The sequence below is a fragment of the Drosophila suzukii genome, chromosome X (genome assembly GCF_043229965.1).
Source record: "Drosophila suzukii chromosome X, CBGP_Dsuzu_IsoJpt1.0, whole genome shotgun sequence".
In the NCBI taxonomy this organism is placed as follows: Eukaryota; Metazoa; Arthropoda; class Insecta; order Diptera; family Drosophilidae; genus Drosophila; species Drosophila suzukii.
This window is the reverse complement of record NC_092084.1, coordinates 24,191,735-24,208,699: the sequence shown is the minus strand read 5'-3', so window position 1 is coordinate 24,208,699 and position 16,965 is coordinate 24,191,735. Positions and strand designations below refer to the sequence as shown.

General features: G+C 37.3%; 1 protein-coding gene across 1 annotated transcript; it reads left to right on the top strand.

Annotated features, from left to right (window-relative positions):
- Positions 1–11,687: 11,687 nt before the first annotated feature.
- On the top strand, positions 11,688–12,620 carry LOC108004618 (uncharacterized). Its single transcript, XM_017067558.3, has 2 exons — positions 11,688–11,831; positions 11,887–12,620. The coding sequence occupies exon 2, from the start codon at positions 11,907–11,909 to the stop codon at positions 12,492–12,494; it is 588 nt and encodes a 195-aa protein (XP_016923047.2). The 5' UTR covers positions 11,688–11,831; positions 11,887–11,906; the 3' UTR covers positions 12,495–12,620.
- Positions 12,621–16,965: the final 4,345 nt, after the last annotated feature.

Genomic DNA, 16,965 nt, shown 5'->3' with positions numbered 1-16,965 from the left:
GAAAAATATTTTGTTGAAAAAAAATACGTTTTAAATGTTCTTTGTCTTAAAAAAACTTAAGAAAAATACTTAAAAAAAATAAAAATGCCACGGGTCACATATTGGATCTTAGTGTGCATGTAGGCCTTCTATGAAATGTCGAGTAAAAATTTAGCTATTACGATTTGCTCTGTGCTCTGATACCTTTAAATGTTCCTGTTTTTAATTATATATCTTGGGATGACTTTTCTATGACACAAAATACCAAAACAGTGTATCATCGGATAATATTTTTAAATTATTTAAAAAGCTAGTTAATTTAAATACTATATTGCCCTTAGTGATAATATTTAGCTGATCTTGCAAGAGGTAAAAGATCAAAGAAATTCGTCATGTGTACCAAGACGTATACGTTATGACCTTTACTGGCCATTAAAAACCAGTAAAGCACAAAAATTACAAGCGTTGTGTTGACAAATGCCTTAAGTTCAGTTACCAATCCATCCACAACAGCACCCCTCGATTTTTCCCAGCACTTCTTGGACCGTCTTAAAAAAGAAATGTTTGAATGCAGAATATTAGAAAATTGAACCACAAATAGAGGTATCCCACTTAAAAATCGGGTTACAATAGCGAAAGTTATGGAATTTGGAAGTGCAGTTTTGGGTTCCCATTTTAAACACCATTGGAAATACGAAAAAATCGAATATGAAAAAGGTCTAAAATTGGGACCCTTTTTGAAAAGAAATGTTTGAATGCAGAATATTAGAAAATTGATCCAAAAATTCATAGAGGTATCCCACGTCAAAATCGGGTTACAATAGCGAAATTTATGGAATTTAGAAGTGCAGTTTTGGGTCCTCATTCTGAAAACCATTGGAAATACGGAAAAATCGAACATGGAAATGGGATAAAATTTTGACCCTCTTAAAAAAGAAATGTTTGAATGTAGAGTATTAGAAAATTGAACCACAAATTCATAGAGGTATCCCACGTCAAAATGGGGTAACAATTGCGAAAGTTATGGAATTTAGAAGTGCAGTTTTGGGTTCCCATTCTGAAAACCATTGGAAATACGGAAAAATCGAACATGGAAATGGGATAAAATTTTGACCCTCTTAAAAAAGAAATGTTTGAATGTAGAGTATTAGAAAATTGAACCACAAATTCATAGAGGTATCCCACGTCAAAATGGGGTAACAATTGCGAAAGTTATGGAATTTAGAAGTGCAGTTTTGGGTTCCCATTCTGAAAACCATTGGAAATACGAAAAAATCGAACATGGAAAAGGGCTAAAATTTGGACCCTCTTAAAAAAGAAATGTTTGAATTTAGAGTATTAGAAAATTGAACCACAAATTCAAAGAGGTATCTCACATCTAAGTCGGGTTACAATAGCGAAAGTTATGGAATTTAGAAGTGCAGTTTTGGGTTCCCATTCTGAAAACCATTGGAAATACGGAAAAATCGAACCTGGAAAGGGGCTTAAATTTGGACCCTCTTAAAAAAGAAATGTTTGAATGTAGGGTATTGGAAAATTTAAGCACAAATTCATAGAGGGTTACATAAGCAAAAGTTATGGAATTTAGAAGTGCAGTTTTGGGTTCCCATTCTGAAACCCATTAGAAGTACGGAAAAATCGGACATGGAAATGGACTTTAATTTGGATTCTCGTTCAAAAGAAATATTTTAAAGTAGAATATAAAATATTAGCTCCCGCTGCCTTTCGATTTCTGTGTAATTATCGTACATCCACAGCAAAGTTAACAACGCCCTTAAGTCGCGATAACTTCAGTTTTTTTATAGAATTAAAAGTAAAACCCGCCACCGGGGAACAAAACCATTCGGCCCGCTTGGCCACTCACACGAACCTATAAAGGTGGGTATATGTTTATTCGTATATAATAATGTATTCGTACATAACGAACCTTACACACCTATGCCTATATAAAATGCTAATTTATGGCCAAAACCGATCTATTAACTTGAATGTCAAAATAAATGCGACCCAGCAACAACCCCCATACACATATATAAATATATATATATAAACGAAATGTACGACCAAGGGTCCCACAGAAAAAACCCAGGGGTCAGTCGAAAGTCCAGCTCGGGGACTCGATATGCCACCATTGGGTGTCATTTGATTAGCATAATGCAACTATAAATGTGCCATAGCTTACTTTTTACCAATACCGCGACCTTTTATCGCGACCCGGGGATATATGTTCATACATATATTTGTAGGAAAGTGTGCCTCTTGATATATACATTTAGTTGTGTTAATGTTGACGTTTGGCTATTTGCCCGCCGGCCAGGTGGAAAAATGGAAATTCGAAATGGGCGAAATAGGCGAGAAATGGTAAAAAAATGGCCGCTAGAATGGAGAAGAATAGTGTAATTTGAATATTTATTACGTTATTACTGGTTTAACATATGCCATCGGGGAGGATTTTCATTACGTGACACAATACCTTTTACTTTTTCGTGGGCCCCATACCATTTTTTACTAGTTCTTAATACTATATCATAATATACTCTACTAGTTTTTGATACAATAGTATGCTCTTTGCTTACAAGTAAGCTAAAAAAGTTATAAAATCTTTTTGATATATGGTTATTTAATCGTGAAACTATTCTATAGGTTGTAGCTATTTTTTCTGTGTAATTAAGGGCAAAAGTTGAGAGTCGAGAGGCTTGTTCTTGACTTCTCCGGGATTCTCCTTATCTGTCATCTCGCTCCATCATCAGCTTATTTGCTTCTTCTAGCTGAAATTTATTGTTCACTCCGCGTACGTGATCACCCATAAAGGTGTAATAATTTTTATCAAGTCCACATCCACATCCACATCCCCACTTCAGTTCTCCCTTATGACTTATGCGTGCGTTGCATTGGTACGGATCATCATCGTGATCGCCTTATGATGATGGGAATCTTTACGCAGAATTCTCCAGACCGAAGCTTTTGGCATCGCGGGGGCACGTGTCGGTATTCTTTGGCCCCCGACTTTTATTTTCTTTTTTTTTGGATCACCATTGTTTGGTCTATCGATTTTCGGGGTTAACGATTGTTGCGATCAACGTGCCAAATTGTGATAATTTTCTAGGGGACCAGCTGCCAAATTAGGAGAAATATATAAACTTGGGTTGGGCTGCTTAGGTTTTCTTTTTAATACATTTTGTTAATGGTTCAATTCCGAGTCTTACCTCTAGCCTCTTAATTTTAATACAATAATAAAATCTATATATTAAGCTAAGCATTTAATTAACCAATTACTAACTTTCCTAACTGCTTAGCTCGCAAAGATTAATGACTTCGACTAACAGAAAAATTAGCATTCAAGCAGATAAAAAGGGCTATCCCACCTTTGGCCAAAAGAGGTGAGAGACCCCCATTAATACCGCCTGGTATGTCCAGACATGCGTCCAAACTGCCAGGGACTTAACCCCATTTAACACCCCCGTTTCTCGTTTCGTCCAACGAAGGACTGTTATCACCTTTCAATAATAAAATGCACATGACCAATTGGTGGCAACAGTCGAGGAGTCAAGTCGGCTCAAAACGAGGGCCAGAGAAATGACTTCAATTAACCATTCGACTGACCAGTGACTAACCAAAAAATGGTTAGTCTAAGGGGTGGTGAGGGTAGAAAAAACAAATTCCCTGTGGCAGGACACGCACATCGTATTTACAGGGGTTGAAGGGTTGACAGGTCCTGGAAATTAAATGAAATGTTGCTCGGCCGTTTGCGGCCCTAATGATCGTGGCGCCACCTAGCGGGCATCTAGGGGACTCGCAAGGGGGGGATTTTCGTAACTCCCTCGTACCACTTCTCCTCTTTTGTGTTCACCTTCCAGCCGACGGCTTATCGATTCGCATAAATTAATTTTCATTTAAAACGAATACGAATAAAGTCAACGACGGCATTGTGGGACTTTTTTCTTTGTTGGTTATATTATTTTTTCGGATCAGTGGCGTAGTTTCTGGAAGGGGCTCTAATTGGGCCTCAAGCTAATGACAGCTTAGGCAAATTAAATATGAGAAGGTGTAGGGCAGATCGTCCTTTATTTTATCTATGACCTCCCCTTAATTGACGACTTTTCTTCGCCGCCTCTGTTCGCGATAATAGTTGACTTTATATATACGGATATATCGCATATATATTTACATTTTGTGTGTTCATTTACATTGGGTGGTATTGTGTTTGCATATAGAGCCAATAGATGACGAAAGTCGATGTGGCCAACTCACACACATGTGAGAACTCATTCGTTAGCTTTTGTTCAAGAAGTCCGAAATTTGGCTGCGACAAAGCACAGTGGGGTGATTTGGGTAAACTTTATAGACCCATGGATAACTAATAACATTATAAATATTTTTCTAGGGTAAATATTGATAAAACCTAATAAAACTATTATATTTTGCATATCGATAACCAAATTAATTATATTGATCGATAGCTAGAATAAACGACTTCAATACTGTACGATTTTCTATCGATAACCAAGGCGATTATTATTTTAGAAGTGTGTACGATCATTATAACTAATAATTAATGATTCGAAAATCGATTATCTATCTATTATGACTATCTAAAAACTCCTGTGAAATAAATTTGTTTCAATTCCAGGACTCCAATTTTGCCCACTTCCAAACAAGTGAAGCGCATACAATTCATATGCAAAGCAACTTGAATACACAGAAAATATATATGCACATATAGACCCAAATATATAGGTATAAACTTGACTAAAAGGACTCGAGGGAGATATTAATCTACTTTTTTCTGTACCCCCCCTTGAGGGAAAAGGGCCAAAGAGCCAAGCGTTTCATTCGAGGCGAACCTCGTTCATTATTATTACCAACTATTCGCGGTTGTTGCTTTGCCGGTGGCTTTAACCTGATACCCGAAACCGAAAACTGAACGGAACCCGGTAACAAGTACACACACATATCCCCATACACGTCGTCATTTTCAGGGGTTTTCAGCTGCTTTTCATTCCGATGTTGCTCCATTTTGGCCAACGCTCTTAACTTTTATTGTTAACATGCAATTCATTTATTAATAACACCGGCATTCATACGTCAGTGCATGTGTTGGCCGCAGTATCCTCAACCTCTTTCATATTTTTTCAGCTCCATTGCCTTTTTTCATATATTTTTTTGACACGTTTTTAGTAAGGTCAGAAATATTGATTTGTATTTTAAGGATTGCAATAGGTTTATTTATGGGTTATAGTAATCTTTGGGCTCCCTAAACTTATTATCATATAATGCCTTTAATGATTTTCGACTCCCTTACGCACTTCATTTATTAATCTCTTTTCTTTTCATTCACCTAAGAAATTTTCCCACAGAATTTCTGGACTCTGAAATTCCCCAGAATTCCCGTAATAATCAAATGGTAAAAACAAGAAACCCCAAAAACACTGAACGCCATATTGTGCGCCATATTAAAAAGCCTTGACTCAAGACGTCTATCTCCCTCCAACGCCGATCTATCCATCTCTCTCACACCCTAAGATCTTTTTTGGATGTGTGTGAACTAAAATCATATTTTGTAATAAACTTGTACACAGGTTTAATTAACTTCACACGTTATATATGCAATGTCTCAGCCGAAATCCCCCTTTCCGATCTTTTTTTTTGTTTTTGGAACGGTGCTTTCTTGCCATCCCACTTGCACACAGAAAGAGACGGATAGATGGAGAGGGAATCATCATATTTTAACGAGTTTAATTTGAAAAACCTTTAAAAGGTAATTAACGTATATTTTTGGCAGTTTTATGACAATTTTTGTTGCTTATGCTGTTGCCTAAGTAAGACACTCGCACACAGAAGACACAAAAGTTATAACCAGATACGAGATCCATATTTGTTTAACTTGGGAGGTTTGTGTTTTTTTTTTTTGGTTTTTTTTTGGGGCTGCTACTGCTGTTGGCCAAGTGCGGAGAGTGTTTAAAAAATTACTTAATTGCTGTCATAAACTGGTGACTTTTTTCCACTCTTATTTGCTTTATTGTCATGACTCGACCGCGCGCACACTGACTGCAAAAAGTTAACTGACCACGAGACCAAAAGCCTTTGCCCATCGGAACCAAGGCGACTTTTGGGCCAGACTGTACTTTTTGTACTGTACAGGCCAGAGAAAAAATAAAGTATAAACAGCAGCAATCACAGTAACAATAATAATAATAGTCGCCGGGCAAACTGGTTGTTAATATAATAATATTTTATTGTTATTGCATTACCTGCTAAATGATTAATTCAAAAATGTTGCCTCAGTTTTCAGCAAACAAAGGTATTGTAGGTCTGTGATTTTGTTTTCGGAAATCGTTTTCAAGGCGATCGTGGGGAAATACTACGGTTACTATAAGTATAAGGTTGGAAATATAATGGATAAGGTATCATTATAGGATAAACTATGGACTGTTTCTTATATTCCTTGAAAAGTGAAATGACACATTTATTATTTCATTCGATTACAGACTTCGCTTCACTTCCTTCAGCTTAATTGAGTTACTGGATTATTTAAGTAGCCGCTACTGAAGCCGAAATGCGGGATTTGGGTTTGTCAGTTCGGTTGCATCATAAATTCAAATTCAAATAAAGTCAAAATTCACATTCACTTACTCATCGTGCGGCCACTTAATTGATATCTTTGTGTGTGCCCGGTGATCTCGTAGCTCTTAGTAGTCGATTCAGATTCGGATTCAGATTCAAATTCAGATACCATTTTAGATTCAGATTCGTTTTTCGGTTTCTGTGTGCTTTTATTATTTCTCTTGTTTCTGCGATGTCTCATTATTTTGTTGCCTTCGTTTGGGGCTTTAATCAGGAAGTTTTTAATTGCGTCGTACGTTTTAACTGGCAGCTAACCATAACCATATCAATTCCGCCCCCTTTCAAGCCCCTCGTTATTTACCCAACGCCCCTGCCCCACCCCTTTTTTTGGGGGGAGGGGGGGCAATCATCGTGTGGCGTCATTTAATTGAATTATTTCGAACAACAACAATAATACTGATGAAGAGGAAAAAAAAACGTCGTCAAGAAATCAAAAAGATTTCTGTGCTTGATTTTCTTGTTCCTTTTTTCACCAGTTTCCCTTTTGGAAGTACATATATAATTAATTTTTAATTTGACTCGCAGAAATTGGGTAATAAAAATTGTAAATTGTAGCGAAAACCAGGGGAGTGGTCAGGGGGGGTCTCCAGACTTCAATCATTAGTTGCTCGAAGGATTGGGAGAGGGTTGGCAATTGTTCTGCGGGTTTATTGAGCTGAACTCCCTTTTTTTGCACTAACAGAAATTAAAACAAATCTATAGAATTTTCAATAGAATACATACAATACTTAAAAAATAACTATATATTATTTATTTAATCGCCAACGGATAAGTCCTTCTATGGCTACAATTATTTAACTTAAATCTATTTCTAAAAATTATTTAAAAAATATTACCGAATTGTTTTTTAATCTGTGCTTAATATTTTTCCTATACAAGATATATATAGATGCAACCATTATTTGTTCATGGTTAATATTAAACTATATTTTCTCTGTTTTTCTATACAATAGGTATAGGTAAAAACTGTATAAATATATGTATGTTTTATTATTTGAAAAACTCGTTACTTTTAAATATATTTAAAATACCTTTTAACAATTTTTTGCGGTCTCTAAAAGTCAAATTTAATGACTCAAATATCATGGAAATAACTAGTATTTGTCCTCAGTGCTTATCGTTTCTTTGGCATTTCTTCTCAACGCCGTTCAATGTTTAATTTTAATTTTTTTGCCTTTCGATTTTTGCTTTCATTCGCTGCTTTTGCATTATTAAAAATGTAAACAGCGTTTCTTAGGCAAGACTAACAATCTGTGGCCCCCTTAACCCACCGAGTGTTCCTTAACCCCTCTTGGCCGCCAGCTGCCGTTGACCAGCAGGCAAAAAATGAAAAGAGTAAAAAAAATCGTATTATAATTTCCTCTTTTTTTCGCCTTTAACCGTTTGCCCATATATATATATAAGGATATAATATACCCCCTGCATTTACTGTTTACAATTTTTCTCGTTCTCCCGGTAATCGCCTTCGATATCCCTTGACTTCGACTTCGGGTTTTGGACTTTTGACTTCGTCTTCGACGGAAACGGAAACGTAGCCAAAATGCGACGCCCTGCAGTCGCCCAACACCCCTCCCACCCCCTTTTGGCCCCACCACTGGTTTGTTGTTATTTTTCTGGTGTAACAATAAAATTTCCTTCCTACTTTCCCCTTTCTCCGCCTCCCTGTGGGTTGTATCCTTTACTGAGGCCAGGGAAAAAAAGCGGAGAAAAGTAAATGAAAAGGAATCAAAGGCTGCAATATGCCGCCCAGCAATGTTGACGCCGTCTTAACCCTCTACTGCCCCCCATCCGCCCACCAAACCCCCATCGACACCGTCTGTTGCTGTAGTTAAAAAAAGAAAACAATAAAAAAAAAGAAAGAAAGAAAGCCACAACCGACACCGGCAAGCAATTGTTGGGTTGTGTTTGGGTTATTTCTCCACTTTTTTTTCAGGTTTGGTTTTTCCATTCTTCATTTTTTTTCTTCTCTTGTTATTTTCATAAACTTTCAATAATTTTTTACTTTTGCCCATTGGCTGAAGTGCGCTGTAATCGAAAAAGTGGGGTATATTGTTCTTAAAAAGGATAATAGAGGTATGGCTAAATATTTCCTTGTATATAGTACCTTAACAAATTATTAAAAAATATAATATAAAATATAAATATAAAAGAGAGTGAGTTTTATTGATCCTAGAAAAGATCATAGGGATATGCCTAAAAAATTCCTTATATAATATATATAGTAACCTAAGAAAAATTAAGATTAAACCTAAAAAAATTCCATATATCAAAAAAATGTAATATAAAATATCTTAATATTATTATCGATGTTTTAGAAATAGATTTACGTAGGACCTGTTTTTTTTAGCTCATCCCTCAAGTCGTTAGAACCTAAATTTTTCACTCAACTTGCCGCTGAAGATTTTGTTACCCAAGTCGAAATTTCTTAGGGTTTTTTTTCTCCACCGACTCCTTATTAATTTTGGTGCAATTTTTCGCCCCTTTCGCTGGCGGCCCCCTGGAAATCCTTTCACCACGCCCCCGCCCCTGGACTTCTGCTTGTTTATCCTTGTTGTTTTTGGTGGGTGGCCGCCTGCTGCTTATCGTAATTCATTTGGCATTCTTGTTACCCATTCCCCTTGTGGAGCGATTCCTGGCAAGGCGGTCCAACATTAATTTCTATATTGAATCCTTTTTTTTTTTATAGACTTTCCACAGACTTTTCCGCCCACCTCAAAATCTCCCTCCCCTCCGTATTTTTTTGGGATTTTTTTATTTTTGTTGCGTGCGACGGATCGCGTTTTATACCATTTCCATCTATCTTTCGCTTAAATTGTCAGTTAAGCGACTTTCGAAACACAATGCCGCGACAAAAGCAAAACTTTACACGCACGAAACCGAGGGATTGGAATGATACTTGGGGCACTGGGATTGAATTGGCTGGGATTGGATGGATCGGCTGGGTTCCCATCGTGGCTTATAATTTGCGATGGGAAAACCAAGGAGAAGGTGTATCTGTATCCCATGGATGCGTGTGATTCCCCCCATTCATTTCCCACCACTTAATGGATTCTTGGTTCTGTCAATTGTATCTAGTCGATATTTAAATATTGTTTGCACATTTAGAGGATTTTATATGAACTATAAATTAAATATCAATAAATTATTATAATTATCTTATATCTAATTTGATATCTTGATATCTATCCCTAACTCCGATAAGCTTTTCAATCCCCACTCCCATTTTTTTTGGTTGGGTACACCCCACGGAAGTTGACATTAGTCCGGGTGATGATGCCCAGGGAGAAAAGAAAAAATAATAGAAAAAAAAGCAACGAAAAGCAGACAAACACAGAGAGTGGCGAGATGAAAGGTCTACACATGGAAATTAAAAAATAAATAAAACGAAATGAAATAGAGTGGGGAGAGATAGGAAAGACATTCACCCAGACACTCAAGACATCCAACATCCACCTTTTAATTGTGGTAAAAATGGAGTAATGACGGAGTTCGTCTTTCGGAAGTTGGCATTTTGACTTAGTATTATGTACTATTATTGTTATTATTTTAGTTACCCGGAGCGGCCTTAGACAAACAGAAAGTCCGCATTGCATGCCGCTGACATTTTCAGTGGCTGGCTCTCTGGGTTTTTTTTTCTATGTGGTCGCTTTTTTTCGGTGGCTCTCAAGAGGCTGACTTGGTGGTGGGGTCACCACTCTTTCTACGCAACCACATCCGGCCCCAGTCTTCTGAGGGGAAGTTGTGAGTGAGTGAGCTGGCTTTGAGACCAAGTCTTCGGCTTGACTTGGAGTCTCGGCTCCCACACACGTGAGTTTTGTGGAGCTGCTACTGGAAAACACGAGAAAGTTCACTGGGTCAGGCCCAAATCGGCTGGATGGAGGGCCAGTTATCACTTGAAGATATTATCCAGAACATTGCTTTCGGTCATTCACTTGGCACTTTCGAAAGGAGTCGTCGACTGTGGGAAATGTGTGAACTTTGGTTTAAGATACCAAAAGTATTGTTAGATGAAACTATAAAATAACGTACTAATTAACTTACTAATAATAGAATATAAAGCTAGAAAAATTTAGAGGAATATTACTTCAAAATCGGTTAACAAATGGACAAGTTATGAGCCTTAAAAGTCAAGTTTTGGGTCACCATTCTACAAGCTTTCAAAAAATTTGTAAGATAGCTGTCATATATTGGCTATAAAAATAATGTACATATTTAAGAATGGATCTACCAACTAATAAAGTCATTCCATTTTAAAATAAGATTAAAAACGACTAAGTTATGGGGTTTTATACAGAAGTTGTGGGTCACCTTTTTGCTAATTTTCTTTTAAATTTAATAAGATCCATAGTTCAATAAAATAAAATCATAATTTCACATTCAAAAAGCTTTTCAAGAACAAAGTGTTGAGGTTTCGTCACTACATTTACTAATATTTGTTGTATTTCCTGCATTTTTTCTGTTGCCAATTTGTTGTTTATTAAAATTCGCATGTCGTCGAATTTGACATACGCCTGTCAGACCCTGGAAATTACATTTATTTTTTCTCTCTCCGATTCGTATTTTTTTTTCTTCCAAAGAAGGAAACGTTGTTCTGGTTTTTTTTCCGGGTATAAGAATATTTTTTTTTGAGGGTCGTCTGGGGTTCGGCAATCGGTTTTTGGGAGTTGGGGGAGTGCAGGGTACTGGCAAGTCCATCAATCATCAGTCACACATCCAAGTCGGAGCAGAGCTGCGCACTCAACGTAACATTCAAATCAATCAAAATGCTACTGCGACTTCTAACAGTTATGTTTATATACTTATTTCTTCTTTTTTTTGTATTTTTGCAGGGGGAAATTCGAGCCCTTAGTTGTATGCAAAACGTAAATCTAATTTTTCATCGAATGTGTATATGTGGCAAATAGTTCATGCAAGAATTTCCCCAACGTTTTCTTCGTCGCTGATGAAGTTGTTCGAAATAATGAGTAATGTGCCCGATTTCTGGGCAAAGTGGGGTGGTAATGCTCATATGGCGTGCTCTATGCCATGCCGCAAATCTATATGGCAGAAACTCTTAACTCCCAACTTTGGCATTTTTTTCGGAATCCAGTAGGCCTTGAAATCTAATTCCTGCTGTCATAGGCGAGCTGTGAACCTTTGGGCTCAGTCAGTCATTGCCTTTCACAACAAAAGCATTCGTTTTGGAAAAAAGTAAAACATTGTAATTTTGAATAAATATTTTTTTTTTGGTGAGTGCAAAAAAGATTCTTCTGTTTTCCCGCTCTTAAGCTATACGTTTAATAGAATCGGAGTGTTTGGCAAGAATGTTTTCCACAAAGCAAAGGGCCTTGGCATTGGCAGGAGTGAGATCCTTTCGTTTGGGTGTGCATCATCAGATGTTAGGCAGGACCAAGGGATGTGACAAGACCTCGGCCACAGTGCTCACCAGCCATCTGTCCAAGGATCAGCAGACGGAGCTGCTGCCCGAGGAGCCTCGTAGACCCGAGGAACTAATGCAGCACTTGGGCCCCAAACGCAATGAACTCGAGCAGCGAAAGATCCGGAAAGTTCAATACGAGTCCCATCTCAAAGACTTGCTCCATCAAAGAACCACGGATTCTGAGATGACAATTCAGTGTGTGCCCTTCGTCAAGACTCCCTCTGGTCCGGAGAATCCCCTGAAGAGACGTTACGATAGTCCCGAAGCGCTCCTCGAACAGGTCAGTGATCCCCAGGCATTGGCCAAGGAGATCATTAAGTTGGCCAGGGAACTGCAAGCCGAAAGGCAGAAGAATGAAATCATCATGCAGAACTATCTTGACCTAGAGGAGTCTTTGTTTCTAAAGAATTCTTCGCCCAGCTCCCCCAAAAAGCCCAGTAATGATCCCAATCACGATTCCAAGTCCAAGTGAGAGCTGCAGTTTTCGAATATTCAGCTATGGCGTTTTCTAGCATTTAAAATTTCTTGTAAACTTTGGCCACTCTAATATGTTTCATATACACTGAGAAATTAATAATATTTTGGTACAAACATTTAATTTGTTTGATTTGGCTAATGGGTCTTTTCAGAGGAATTGAAATCAATATGTCAAATCAATTGGTATAAAAAATAATGATTTAAAATACATTTGTTGTACACTTTATATACATTGATAAATTCCTAAGTGTGACCATAGTTTAGGGTTTTAATAATTGCGTTCATTACTTAGATACATTTTTTCAGAGAACTTAAACCATTATTAACGTTCTATTTTAAAATTTGGCTTGTCGAAACCGCCTCAATTAGTAAAAAAAATATATTTGTTGTAAATTTTATATAAATTGAGGAGTACCTAAAAGTGACCATGATTATTGGTTTTGTTAATTGGTTATGATTGGATCATGATTTTTTCAGAAGAATTTATACTATTATATCAATGAAAACAACGTCATTAGTGTTATATTTTAAGAATTGGCTTGCCAATATCGAATTTATTGGTATAGAAATAATATGTTTTCTAAATATACAAATGCAATGATCAAGGAGATTATCCAATGAAAAACGAATGGGATTAGCAGACGGGCATTTTCGCATCCCTCCGTAAAGCCCGGCTTTTCCCCCATATGAAGTTCGGCAACGCCGGGGAAATGGCAGAGATGTCACTTGTCTAAAAATAGCGATGTGATCGCATATAAATTATAATTGAAATTATCCATACACTGGCTGGCTGATAAAGAGCGCTGCCTCGAATCAGAATCTGAATCTGAATCCGAGATATATATGATATATCATGACAAGTGGAGGAGATGCAGGGGGAATAGTACGAAGCGAAACGAAACGGTGCTGTTGATGACTTGATTTCAAATTTGAAATGATATTTTAAGAAACTAATGCCTGGCGGGGATGTGGGGGGTGGGGGCGGTGGCCTGTCTTATCCACCCTCAAACAGACCCCACAACTGCCCCACCAGATCTCCACCCTGCGACACTTCGTGGGCATGTTAAATGTCATTTAATAGTTGACAGTTGCACTTGCATTTGCTGTTGCTGCTGCAATGATTATTATTGCAGTTTATTTTTTGTATCTAGCAAAAATTTATGTGTAGGTGGTTTTAAATTTATGTGGTCGACGTTGTCGTTGTCGTTGTCGACGCCAAAACAAGTCGCGAAAAAATTCTTTTGAATTTGTTTCGTTTTTCTTTAATAAAAGTAAATTTTATTGCTTACACTAAAAATGCATTGCACTTGCCAGTGTGTGCCTGTAGTAGGCTAATGCTCTCGTGGTCTCCGAGATACAGATGCAGAGCGGCGAAAAAGATACATTTACAGATTGAAATACGTATGCTGATGCAGATCATTTGCTTATTGAAGACATCCTGTGACTTGCATCCGCTTTTCTTTTTCTTATTTTTTAAATCTGGCGCCCCAAAAAATATGAATAAAAAAGACCATGACAAACAATTAAATAAAACTAAAACACGTGTTTATTGTTTGGCGTCATCTACGAGGAATTCCTATTTAAATGGGGCAAACTGAACTGTGGGTTCTTGGAAATTAACTAAAACAAGAAATCTTGAGCTTCAAATTTAATAGGAAATGTTTTTAGAAACCAAGGTTTTTCGCTGAAAAAATGTATTTTGTTTACCATTTTTTCAAAACTAGGGATTCGAAATAATATTGTATGTGCTATTTTATTAAAGACTTTTCTTCCAGCCTTAATTAAGGCATAATTTATCTTATTTTTAAGCAAATTTGCTAACACTTTTATGTGTCTACTTCGGCTTTCAAAACTTTCCACCGCCCAGCATTTCATTTGGGCGAACTTTGATCATTGCTTTGATTTTCACGCAACTTGGCGGCAATCTCTTGGCTTTTTGACCCGACCAAAGGTGGAAAGAAAGTTTTTGTTTATTTTGGAAAATCATAAAAATGGCGATGGTCATGGATCACAGCCCAAAACAAAAAAAAACACAAAAAAGCCCAGACGAAAAAGCCAAAAAATACAGCGTACAGTCGCGGATAAGCCGAAATCAGTCAGATATTCAGTTGGTTTCTTGGTTTGTCAGTCTGTAGGTTTGTCAGTTTGTCAGTCAGTCATTCAGCCAGTTAGTCACTTAGTCAGTCGGTCAGCCAAGCGTCTCCGAGTTCAAGTTGTCTTATCGGTGGCTGCTCAAATTCCACCTGCTCGTTTTTTTTTTGAGTATGCGCCATTTTTGAATTTCGTTTTCTGGACGAATGCCTCTAATATGAGTTAACAAAAAATTACAAAAAAAGAAACAGAACATAGAAAATGGAAAAGAAATGAAAACATTTTTCAAATTTTATGCTCATTGTTAGTTATGTATTTTTTATTTTCGGGTTTTTGTTTTTGGCTAATTAGCGTAGCCCCTGGGAAATGGAAATGGAAATGCCTCGGCCTCCGCCCGCAGCTCTCAAAAGTCGAGTTTCCCTTGAATACACGTTGTAGTAGTGCCTACACCACACATAATCCCACATTCACATCCACATCCATATCCATATCCAGGTTATAGTCGTTTCTTTCTTTTTTTTTTTGCATAAATTAAATATTTTTCGGTTGGGCCATTTGCCGGTGGGTGGCTTTTTGGCCCAGTTGACTGGGCATTCGAAGGTGAGCCGAGAGCATTTCGGGAATCTCAAGAGTTTGTAGGGGAATGCCTGCCCATGGCAAATGGTGGAGGAAAGTCGAGTGGAAATGGGGTGTGGGCCTGGGTTTTGGTTAATGGGTGAGAGGTTCGGTTGAGTTCTGGTCTTAATTCGAAAGATACGTAATTATTCTAATGCCATTACAGGTGAGGGGATACTATATATGGTTATTGAGGGGTTAGAAAGCTATAAATTATGGAAAAACGATGATTAAGTTTATATTCCTGATAGGAAATTGAAGAACAACTTAAATATAAGGGGTGGAAAATGATAGAAATATTTTTCAATAGTTCTTAGTTTAAATATTTTTATAATATAAATAAAATGGTTGAAAAAAATGACTTTTTTAAGGTCTACCAATTTTTGTCTTACTACCTTAGACAATTTAAACACCCCACCGAAAGTCGCGTAGCGATCCGAAAGTTATTAAAGCGTAGACCCCGCTCTCGATGCGTATATACTTATATATTGTTTTAGTGGGCTTTTGGCGCTAGATTCACACTATAAAAAAATTAGCTGTGCCCCCTTCTTTGTTGTTATGCTCGCATTTAGCTTATTACTATTATGATTTTGTATTTTTCGCGCCGCCATTGTGGCTGCCCATTTGCCGGGTTCAATGACTAATTTATGAAAGTTGGCCTGACTTGACTTTAATTTTGGGTTTTTTGGTGTTTTTTCCTCTATTTTTTGGTTAGGGGAAGAGACGAAACAGACCACCGGAAAGCAGCCAAGTGTTTCGCAGGCAAATATGTATAACTAGGCGGATACCAGATCACATAGACTTCCATCGAAGTGTGGTTTTCGTTTATTTATTTCTGATATGATACAGATTCCCTAAGAACTTTCACCGACCACAGCCTATAATAAAACACCAAGGATCTGAGGATTCCGGGAAGAGGATATTTGTGTTTGCCTGTGAAATTTCGCGTTCACTTGCTGCGGTCGCATTTAGGGGCATTGTGTGCTCAATAGGCTCAATAGATTACCAGACCTGAGGTTAACCGACCTGGCAAACAGGTACTATGAAATGGAAATGCCGACAAAGGAGTGGCAAAGGATCATGGGATTCTCGTTTCCTAGGATATCCGGCGGGTGGGGGGATCAGATGGCATCGGTCAGCGATTTAACGCCTCTAATTGAGCCATAATGTCTTCGATATGGCCCCAAAATCGTAGTCGTTCGGCTTTTGGCTCGCTTTTCGTGTGCCGACGCAGCGTTGAGAGTAAATCAATTTTTATGCCGCACTTTGCAGTTAAAGTGGAGACACACAGCTGCACGGGAAGAAATTATAGAGTTTTTAATAATAGAAAAAATATTAATAGATCCAAAATTTTTTAAAAATGGATAATATCATCTTCAAAATAAAATAAATATGAACAAATAGGGGGCATATAGTATTTATTTCCAGGTTTATCAACTGCATTTGATGCCATATGTTGCATGGTTAAACAATTCAAGTGTTTTTTATTAATTTTAAAAGTTTATAAAACAAAACATTTAAATATTAAAAATATGTAACAAATAGGTAACTAAAATTATTTCTTGATTCTTTAACTATATCCCATTTTTTCTCTCCATGCACTGATGCCATCGAAGAGATACAAAGATACTCGCGAGCCTCTCGTTACATTAAATATGCATCAAAAATTGATGATGATGCATTTTTAACGATTCGAGGAGATTTTTATGTCGCCAGAAATGCATTTGACAGAGCATCGAGTCGTCTGATGTATGGTCCCA

What these genes read in the sequence shown, in the direction of transcription:
- LOC108004618 (XM_017067558.3), top strand. Translation starts at nt 11,907, where the DNA reads ATGTTTTCCACAAAGCAAAGGGCCTTGGCATTGGCAGGAGTGAGATCC.